Source organism: Rhagoletis pomonella, unplaced genomic scaffold, assembly GCF_013731165.1.
Source record: "Rhagoletis pomonella isolate Grant_MI unplaced genomic scaffold, Rhpom_1.0 Rhpom_scaffold_00068, whole genome shotgun sequence".
In the NCBI taxonomy this organism is placed as follows: Eukaryota; Metazoa; Arthropoda; class Insecta; order Diptera; family Tephritidae; genus Rhagoletis; species Rhagoletis pomonella.
The window spans coordinates 3,673-15,115 of record NW_023458622.1 but is presented as its reverse complement, the minus strand read 5'-3'; the positions used below and the strand labels follow the sequence as shown (position 1 = coordinate 15,115).

General features: G+C 38.2%; 1 protein-coding gene across 3 annotated transcripts; it reads left to right on the top strand.

The window, feature by feature from the left end:
- Positions 1 to 5,769: 5,769 nt before the first annotated feature.
- LOC118749858 (zinc finger protein 85-like) lies at positions 5,770 to 7,453 on the top strand (the record flags this gene model as incomplete). 3 transcript variants are annotated; one of them, XM_036484638.1, is given in 4 exon segments in its annotated part: positions 5,770 to 5,987; positions 6,058 to 6,633; positions 6,723 to 7,143; positions 7,210 to 7,453. In XM_036484638.1, coding segments are annotated over 3 exon segments (1,010 nt in total), but the record flags the coding sequence as incomplete, so codon positions are not given.
- Positions 7,454 to 11,443: the final 3,990 nt, after the last annotated feature.

Sequence of the window (11,443 nt, the reverse complement as noted above, 5' to 3'; positions counted from 1 at the left end):
CTCGACCTTAAGAGCGGTTATTGGCAAGTGGAGGTAAGTGACGAGGACAAGCAGAACACAGCTTTCAGCGTTGGAGATGGTCTGTGGCAATTCACGGTGATGCCCTTTGGATTATGCTACGCTCCTGCTACTTTTGAAAGGCTTATAGACCATGTATTTAAGGGACACCTGCTTGGTGTATCTAGACGACATTATTGTATTGGGTAAAAGCTTCGAAGAACACCTTAACAATTTGGAGGAAGTTTTCCAGAGGATAGCTGGCGCTGGTCTGAAGCTAAGTCCTAAAAAGTGCTCACTGTTCAAAAAGGAGGTGAACTACTTAGGGCACAAGGTGAAAACGGAGGGCGTCTGTACTGCGAAGGAAAAGATAGGAGCAGTAAAGGGTTGGCCAAGACCTAGGAACCTGCAAGAACTACGAAGTTTTCTTGGGCTATGCACCTACTACCGACGATTTGTTCCTAATTTCGCCAGCGTTGCTAATAGCCTCCACGAGCTCACGAGGAAAAATAGAGCCTTCGAGTGGAACAAGGAGCAGGAGGAGGCTATGCTAGCGTATCCCGTTCCAGGTGCAACGTTCATTTTGGATACGGATGCTAGTGGTTATGCTATACGAGGCGTACTGTCTCAGGTAATTGATGGGCAGGAGAAGGTAGTTGCCTACTATAGTGGAAAACCAGAGAGGAACTACTGCGTAACTCGGAGAGAACTACTAGCGTTGGTGGAGTGCGTCAAACATTTCCACAAGTACCTCTATGGGCAAAGTTTCCGAGTTCGAACGGACCATGCAGCGCTGAAGTGGCTACTACAGTTTAAGAATCCAGAAGGACAGCTAGCTCGGTGGATTGAGAGACTGCAAAGTTATGACTTCGCTATTGAGCACCGCAAGGGAAGTGTCCACGGAAATGCTGGTGCCATGTCCCGTCGACCATGTAGCCTGGAATGTAAACACTGCTCAAAAGCTGAGGGCAAAGAAGACATTATAGACGTCCGGCTAACGACAATAACACCAGCGGAAGAGTGGAAGGAAGAACAGCTACGAAAGTGTCAGCAGGAAGATCCAGATATGGAGCTTTTGATGCATGGACTGGAGGACAGAAGGCCAACTAAGGAGCAAATGGCAGCTTAAATCCCCATCGCAAAGGCGTACTGGGCACAATGGAACAGCTTAAAAGTAATATCTGGCTGTTTGCACCGGGTATGGGAAAGCGAAGATGGCCAGTGCTCCCGCAACCTAATAGCGGTACCAAGGGTAAGAATTCCGGATGTACTCAAGGAATTCCACAATGGTCCTAGTAAAGGGCACCTGGGAATCACGAAGACCCTGGAGAAGATTAAGCAGAGGTTCTATTGGGTTGGATGTCGGCAATCGGTCGCAGAGTGGATTAAAAACTGCGCGGAGTGTATTGCAGCTAAAGGCCCGAAATCCAGAAGTCATGGCCAGATGAAACAGTATAACTCAGGTGCACCATTCGAACGGATTGCCAAGGATGTAGCAGGCCCATTTCCTATGAGCGCACAGGGAAACAAATACGTCCTGGTTATGGACTACTTTAGCAAATGGCCGGAGGTATACCCGATTCCAAACCAGGAAACTAAAACAGTAGCGGAGGTATTCACCTAAAATTGAATTGCGAGATACGGTGTACCTATAGAGCTGCATTCTGACCAGGGAAGAAATTTTGAATCGGCGGTGTTCCAAGAGATGTGCCAGATACTGGGTATCCGGAAAACTCGAACAACGGCTCTTCATCCCCAATCAGATGGCATGGTGGAACGGTTCAACCGAACCCTGGAAGAGCATTTGCGGAAGGTCGTAGACAAAAATCAGAAAGATTGGGATGTCCGCATACCCTTGTTCCTAATGGGATACCGGTCAGCAGTGCATGAAACAGCGGGTAAAACTCCTGCAAGGGTAATCTTCGGCAGTGAGCTCCATTTGCCTGGTGACCTGAAGTTTGGAGTAACTGGCGATGCAAGGAGAATTGGGAAAGAGACGTCCAACATCTTGGAAGAGGAGCTGACAGAGATACATGCTCTTGTGAGACAGCGAACTCAAATTATGAGTGACAAGATGAAGGCCAGGTATGATAAGGCAATGAACTCCGAGGGTTTCCAAGAGGGAGACTTAGTGTTGCTGTACAATCCACAACGGAAGAAAGGTTTGTCCTCAAAACTACAATGCAACTGGGAAGGTCCGTATAAGGTCGCCAAACGGCTGAATGACGTAGTGTATCGAATCCAGACCGTTGGGAGACCAAGAAACAAGATGAAGGTGGTCCACTTGGAGAGGCTTGCAGCGTTTGGAACAGCAAGTGTGTCTGATCGGGACGATCACACTTAGGTGGAGGGCAGTGTGGTGAATACTGCGGCAACGCGAGGCGAACAACGAGAAATAGGCAGAATGTTCGAGGAATGAAGTAGAATGTTCCACAATCAGAAACGTCAAGTGGATGAACACTGCGAACAGCGAGAGAAAGAGAATGCGCGATGAACTTCAGAACATTCTAGAGTTGCCAGGAGTGCGAGCGCAGGTATATAAGAGCCACCACACAGCTAGGAGAGTTAGTTACAAGTCAGCAGGCGACAAGTAAATTGAGTTACGAATAAGCCAGCTATAAGTTCAGTTGTGTTAACAAGTTTTGTAAAGTGTTTTAGTTGCCTTAACAAGTATTGTTAATTGTTGTGATCGCATAAACAAGTATTGTAAAGTGTTTGTTGTACAATAAAGTTAATTGTACTGCAGTTTGGTCATCGTGAGCATTTATTTAACAATCCAGCGATACGAGCCGTAAGATATTTGGAAAATCCTTCAAGGTGTCGAGGATAATCGTAGCAATACAAACAATTTTACATATGTACATATGTACGAATGGATGTAGTTATACGAAGCACACTTGCTTCATTTATATAGTGCTTGGTAGCTGCAGAGCTGAAATGCGCAATGAGCAATACATATATATGTATTTATGTACATACGTGCATTCAAACATACATATGTATGCACGTGCATATGTATGTATGTACTGGTATGCATGCGCGTTGAAGATGTTTGTTGTGTAGCCGTCATACGTCGCTTTCTTTCTTTTTTCCACAATATAACCAGCCAAGGTTCATAGAATAGAAAGTGTTTGCATTATTCAACTTTGCGTTCAACAATTGCGTTCAACTCAACGCAGGGTTGCACGAAAAAAAAGTTGAATGGCTAAATGTTGGCTGGCGACCAACTTTGTTGAAAGCGATTAGTTGAAAGGCCATTCAACCAAATGTTGAACGCAAAGTTGAACAATGCAAACACACTTTTACGACATGGTGCTGTAAAAAATTTGGTTTCCTCCAATGACGTAGTTGCGAAGTGAGTTCTGATTGGCTGAAATATTTTACGAAGAAGGAGAGTACACAAAACACAGAAAATATAGTTTCCGTATAGCATATTTTAGGAATCCTTATCAAATGGGCATTTTTGATATAAAATCGTGGCAAAGCTTATTATAACAACATAAAATGTTATAACTTCACGTGAAACTAGATTAACATAATAATACTCGTGCAATAGTGACAAATAAAGTGTGAATCGAATGCGTATTAAAATTTGCTGGTGATTTCATTCTTGAAAGTGAGCAGAACGCACTTGCGCATTTTTAAATAAAAAGCGTTCATAACATTGGCCGAAATTGCAATTCATCTTTAGACATACGGTAAAACCCAAAATTACCTTTTTCAGCGTAATTTCTGCAATCAAAAACAGCGCACTTAAATTTGTAATAATTTAAATAAACACAAAGACGCAGAAAAATGTAAAAACTTCAACGCAAATTGTCAAACAGTAAATATTAGGGTTACACATATCTGAAATAAAGCGTGATGTATTTTTGACTAATATACTGTATTTTTATAAGATAATTTTTTAGGAATCTGGCAACCCCAAAAATTGAGCCATCCACGTTATCAAGATGGCGGCCATGGCTGATGTCGTAACCTTGTATTCTATGAACCTTGATAACCAGCAGTATTGCCACTGCCTTAGCCTTTAAAGTATCCATAAAAAATCGAAAACTCTATCCCAATGTATCCACCGAAAAGAGCAGACATTTTTACACAGTACATCTATGGAAGAGAAACTCGGCTCCTTAACAAACTTACTAACATGCAGTCAGTATTTTCCCAATCTTAGACACGGAAACAAAGGCCCGTAGTTATAGTAAATATTAAGTCGACTCTAAAGTTAATTGCAGCTTTTTGACATAATTTTTAATGGGATACCTATCAAAAAAGCTGATACTAACTTTAGTGTCGACTTCGTTTTGACCATAACTAAGGGCCCAAATCCGTGTCTAAGGATGGGAGAATACTGACTACTACTACGGGACAAAATTTCCGCATATTCGATGTTTATTACTACGATTAGATTCCCACAAATAATACATGCAAAAAATGTTTTTTGATCTATCAAGGTAATACTAATTTAAACTAATTCTGACCTGTTACATCTGATATTTCCAGATATTATGGTTACAATGTTTTCCAATCAAACTGGTGGACTGGGAGCTATCTATGAAATTAAAAAATTACTCAAAAACTTGCATTTATCTGTAAATTCCGCCTTCAAGAAAAATTTCTCATTTCCGGCTTGTTTGAATTCTCGCTTAACGACATATAACTGAAAATTTAGAAGTTATTTTTAGTACAGCCAGTCATCAGCGTGGTTGTCAATTTCCTTTGAATGCCAAGAGCAGGGTTCGGATTTGCCTCATTTTAGCCCCTCGCTCGCTCGTTAGTTTGCTCTGAGCTTGCGCAACTCACGATCAACAGGCGAGGCTGTTTGCAAACGAGCACTCGTTAAGTACGAGCGCACGCGCTGAGCAGCCAGCGAGCGAGTAAGCAAACGATGGCAGCGCAAGAGTAGAGCGGCCAGCAAACGAGGACCTCATTAGCTCTGCCCTCGCGAGGGCGTCGTTGCGAGCGAGGCACTCATTTGCAGCAGCAGACGAGCGAGGCAAATGAGGCAAGCAGATTAGACAGGCAAACGGGTTGTTTGGTCAGCAAAAATGTATAGGATAAAAATTCCATCAACTAAGAATTTCGCGTAAAGGATTGTATGCACACATGCAGATATGTACATACATACATATACATATACACATATGTATGGATTTATTTATGTATATATTCTCATGCATATAATTTATCTTTGTATTCTTACATACAAGTAATTAATCCCTGTATGCAGCTCTCAAGAAAACGGTCAACAAAAATTGCCATTATTTCGTGTACGTGTCCAAGGAATTTTGACATTGATACTTCACAGCCTGTTGCCTCACTCTTTCCTCAAGAAATAAGGGAACGGGCATAAATTTCTGTTGCAAACCTGGGTTGCCTTCTGTTCTTTTTTCACAAAAAACTTTAGAAAACCGTAGTAGAAAGCGTAGTAAATTCCTTAAGAACTGCGTACTGCCATAAGCAAATTTGACTCAAGAAAATTTCTTAGCCATTTCTTGTACGTCATTTTATATGGAGTTTTTGCTTTTCTTGAGAGCTGTATACAGGCCTCTAAAATATTATTATTATTATAAAATAAAAAGCTTATTTTTACTTTCTTAAGAAATTTACTACGCTTTCTACTACGGTTTTCTAAAGTTTTTTGTGAAAAAAGAGCACAAGGCAACCCAGGTTTGCAACAGAAATATATGCCCGTTGAGTGAGAGTGAGGCAACAGGCTGTGAAGTATCAAAAATGTCAAAATTCCTTGGACACACACACGAAATAATGGCAATTTTTTCTTGACCGTTTTCTTGAGAGCTGCATACAGGGCTTTAGTATCCAGCTCTTAAGAAAATGCACAAGAAAATGTTCGTGTTCTTTCTTCTGCTTGAAATAGTAGTAGGCCAGTAATTTTGATGTTTGATAATGCACCGTGAATAGTAAACAATGGCAGAAGAAGAGCGGTAAAAAGTAAACAAAAGAAACAATCTTTTGCCTATGACCAATTTGTAAGTTTATAACAATATTTTTCCTTAAATTTATTAAAGTACATTTTAATTTATTTTGATTCAATTTCAGGAGATAGTTTTCACTGATATCGGAACATCACTATATCTACCGAAGAAATCTATTTGTCGGACAGTCGACTTTTAAAAGCATTAAAATTGTACCATTTTTTATATCGAAATATTTTCGACATCCCTATTTTCAAATTGTTCTGTCTTACCAATATATAATCACACATTCTACAAAACTATTTTTTGCCGACTAAGACTTGAATTATCAATACGGCAGTGGTGAAAAGTTCAGATGGATTTATCAAATATATGCCGTGCCTGTTTGTCGCCGGAAGATCGGGTGCATCTGCTAGATTGGTATCAGCCTGTTGACTCTTTGGATATATCATACAAAGAGTGTTTTTGTAAATGTACACAAATTAATTTAAGTTTGAAAGATGATCCAAATGGACTCGATGATGCCCGGATGCAATATCTATGCCTTGATTGTGCCCAAAAACTTAAAGACGTTTATGATTTTATTGAAAAGGCGAGAAGGGCTGATAATGAATTACGTTGCACACAAACGGAAAAAGTGAAGATAGAAAGTATAGCCAACACTTTTGAATGGGTTCCAGTACATGAAGAGCTAATGGAAGTAACTAAGATGCCAGATACTGTAGATATGGTATATCAAATACGATTTAGATATAATTAAACAATAATTATTTTCTATTTGTTTACAAGGATCACGTAGAGGATATAAAAGTATCACCAGAATGGAATGAACACTTTATGGATGATGATGAAACATCTGCATCAAATGATATCGAACACGAAATAAATATTGATAAAAAACTTAGTACTGACACTACAACAACAACATTGTTTCTAGTTGAATCGGATAAGGATATGCAGAGCGGCAATAACTTAAATGAAGCTGGGCTGGTCTTATCGAAAAAAAGTAAACAACTCAATCTTGCTCATACAAGACCTAAAAACGTAAAGAAAACAAACAAAGTAAAATCCGAGGTGAAAACAAAAAAGAAAGTCAAGGACATGTCTGAGCCGGTGAAGTGTGAAGAATGTGGGAAAATAATGAAGAGAAGCTCATTAAAAAAACATAAGCAACGTCATAAACCAAAAACTTTTCTTTGTCAGGCCTGCCGTAAGTATTTCCGTTCCTTTTAACTTGTGGACTAATTTCTATCTTTGTTGAATTTACCTTCGCCAGCAAAAACATTTAAGGAGTCATGTGCCCTAAAAAATCATGAGCTCTGTCACAATGAGAATCGGGAAAGATTTCCGTGCGACATCTGTAACCAAAGCTTTTTAACTCCGTATACATACAAAAAACACAGGCTAACGCACGAAACCAACCGCAAACCAATATATCAATGTGCTCAGTGTGAAAAATCATTTCTTCATAAAAATGGTCTAACAATCCACGAGCTCCATCACAAGGGAGCTACGATAGATAGGGTGGATATGACGTTCGAGGGCATTTCAATAATGAAGGCATTTAAGCAGAATAAATTATGGATGGTGAGTGGGATATACTTAGTTTGATCATGCTCGCTGCGCTTCTATTCAATGTATGTCACATATTTTTTTATTTCTATAATTTATATTGTTATTGCATTTACATTTATATGTACTCTTGAAGATTTTTCCCACATTGTCCACCGATATTATTTATATTCAGAATGCAAATGCTGCATTGTAACATATTTACTAAAACCACTGGTAACTTCCTGAAAAGAATATTTTTGAAACTAATCTACGAAAATAATGTTCAAAGCTCTATTCACCTTGAGCAAAAAATTTCGAAATTGCAATCCGTAGATTCTCAAGGATTTGCCTCTTTGCGAAGGCTGCTCATCAATAGTCTTTGCGAATCGGCGCGAGTGTCTTTGTAACATAGCTATGCTACAGGAGATGAAATGTAATCCAAATTGAGGCTGGTATTTTTTTTGCTATCACATACTTCCATTTTCACTATTTATCACCATTGAAATTGACTATTTACCACCATTAAAATTTAAGCAAATTTTTACAGCTGCTGTTGTTGTACAGCGCCACTTGCGGCCGGGTAAAATACTACAATTTAGGCTAAGTTATTTTTAACGAAAGGGAGGACAGAACCGCAATTTTTGGGGATAGCCAAAAATTCGGATAAAATGTTAGCTTTCGCATTTTAGCATATTTTAGCGATAGCGAAAGTTAGAATACGGCTGCTGGTCGACACAGTTGGCTTTGATTTCTAAAACAACTTCATCAGTAAGAAACGGGATAATTCCATAATTTTCCGTCTTTGTTTGATAAATAATTGCAAAAAATAATCGTTTTTTCTTCTAAGAGTTTCATGAAACTTCCGCAAATATCAACAGCACCAAATTTGTTTTTAAACATGGTTGACAACCGAAGAAAGCCTTTCTGTCTTTGAACATCCAATCAGCCAAACTACAAACATCTCGCCATTTGTATTAGCATGATAGCCCAAAAAAAAAATTGTTTTTCTTGAAAACGGCTAAAAACGGCGGCTTGCGTAAAATAAGATCAATTCGTTACATCCCAGTTTATCCATTTCCATTTCCATATTGTTGGCCGAAAGTTAACAAAATTGTAAAAGCTTACATTAAATCATAATTGGAAATAAATCAGAAAGTTGAGGCTATGCAAATAAGTCAGCTGATTTTGCAAAGAAATGATAAAACGTCACTTTTTTTAAATTAGCACATAGGTTCTCACTTATATTTTTGTTTTCCATTAAAATGTTTCTTTAATTATTCGAGCTTTATGAAAAATACACTTTAAACTTAAGAAATAAACCGGTTGCGCAAACGACGCACAGTGGTCCAATGTGAAGAGCTAGGATAATTTAATTAAATTTTTTGTTTGTAATTTTTCAATAAAATTTTTATCAAATATGCAAGAATATTGTCTACGGTATCCAAAAGTCATAGTAAGCAATAAGTGAAAAATGAAATTGTGCGTGCAACGGAAACTGAGTATTTTTAAGGCTCAATAACTTGTTTAAAGAAACTTTGTTTTAACTTCATTTCTTTCTCCGTCGTTGTTTTAAGTAAGAAAATTCAGGAAATGTAAAAATTATTACCGAAGTGGACGAACATATTTTTTTGGAGCTGATAAAGTTTTAAACTTTTTGGTTATTATTTTTTTGGTTTTGTAGAAGAAATCTTTCTTATATGGCGGAATATAGATCACTTACTATAGTTATTCTCTAAATTGATGTTAATAACTAAGTAATTCGGCTAAGTAACTATGCTACATATGTATAAATGAGAATATCTATATATATAAAAATGAAATGTTTTTCATATGACGGCGATTCTGTAAAAAGTACTTTTTTGGATCTTCTGTGTGGAAGACGTTTCCTTTTAAAAAAATTTTAAATTTTTTGTTGTTGCCGAAAAATGAAGAATGCTGGACGTCACGATTTCACAATTTCATAGACTTTTCGGTATATTGAATGCCACTAAACTTCTAAACGGCTGGACCGATTTCGTTCATATTTGGAACAAATGTCAGCACCTTGAAAATAAATATTTGGACTTAAAACTTACACGATAGGAGGCCCTGTGGCCGAGATATCCCCAAAAATTATTTTACGCTAAGAGAAGGATAGATATCTACTACATACATATATGTGGAAGTATGTATGAATGTGCCAAGTTGCAGCCGAAACGGACGGACAGAATCGAACGAAATTTTGACAGAGTATTGACATAACACTTGAGCCTATAATAGGGAGAAAAAAATGGGATTCGACAAGGGGGCGTGGCACCTCTCATAGGCGTGAAATTTTTTATCAGCTGTAACTTCGGATCCATGTCACATGAACCTGAAATTTGGTATGCAGTCATATATATGGTAGGTGCTTATAGTAGAGTATATATAAATGAGTTTGTAAAAGTGGGCGTGGCACATTCCATAGGTGTGAAAATTTTTATCAACCATAACTTCGGAACCATAAGTCACATGAACTTGAAATTTGGTATACAGTCATATATATGGTAGGTGTTATAGTATGGTATAAATAAATGAGTTTGTAAAAAAGGGCGGGGTACATACAAAATAAGCGTGGAATATTTTATCAGCTATAAATCCGAAACTATAAATCATATGCACTTGAAATTTGTTATTCAGTCAAACATATGGTAGGTGCTATTAGTAGGGTATATATAAATGAGTTTGTAAAAGTGGGCGTGTCACATCCCATAGATATATTTTATCAGCTATAACTCCGCAACAATAAGCCACATGAACTTGAAATTTGGTTTGCAGACATAACTATGGTAGGTGCTTACAGTAAGGTATATATAAATGGGTTTGTAAAAGGGGGCGTGGTACACCTCATAGGCGTGGAAATTTTTATCAGCTATAATTTCACAACCCCCAGTCACATGACATTGAAATTAGGTATGCAGACATATCTGCGGTAGGTACTTACAGTAGGCTATATGTACATGAGTTTGAAAAAAGGGGCGTGGCACATCCCATAGGCGTGCACCCCTTTATCAACTATAACTTGGGAACCATAAGTCCGAAGAATTTGAAATTTGGTATGCAGGCATATCTACGGTAGGCGCTTTAAGTATTTAAGGCATATATAAACGAGTTTGAAAAAGGAGGCGTGGGACATCCCATAGGCGTGGAAAATTGTATCAGCTATAACTTCGGAATCATACGCACGTGAAATTGGAATTTGGTGAGTTTTTAACATAAGTGAGTTTTTAAAAGGGGGTTCGGCACGTCCCAGGGACCTGGAATGTTCTATCAGCTATAACTCCAGAACTATAAGTCACATGAACTTGAAATTTCGTATTCAGCCATTTTAATGGTAGGTTCTTCTATTAGGGTATATATAAAAGAGTTTGGAAAAGAGGGCGTGGCACATCCAATAGGCGTGGAATTTTTCATCACCTATAACTTCGGAACTATAAGTCCCACGAACTTGGTATGCAGACGTATCTGTGGTAAGTGCTTATAGTGGGGTATCTTAATATATAAAAATCCCGTGTCACCGTGTTCGTTTACGCTAATCTCCGAAACCGCTTAACCGATTTCAATGAAATTTTATGGGTGTTTATTGTTGGTTCCAACTTAAAAGATAGGATAGTTGTGAACTCGAAAGAAAATAATTTTTTTTCATCGAAATTTTTTCTATGCTTCTCGCGTCGTGCTTATCTAATATATAAAAATCGAACTCCTCCTAAACGGCTCGACCGATCTATATGAAATTTGTTGTGTTATATATGGTGGGTATGAGAATCGGATTTAAAGTATATTTCACACCGCTAGGTGCAGGGGGCGTTGCACCTCCCATACGAACCGATTTTTTCATATTACATATCTCTAGATGTGTTCATGGAAGAGGTCTCGAACATGGTATGGAGACATGATTCAATAATACAAGGTTCGATAAACTGACAGTTGTCTCTCTC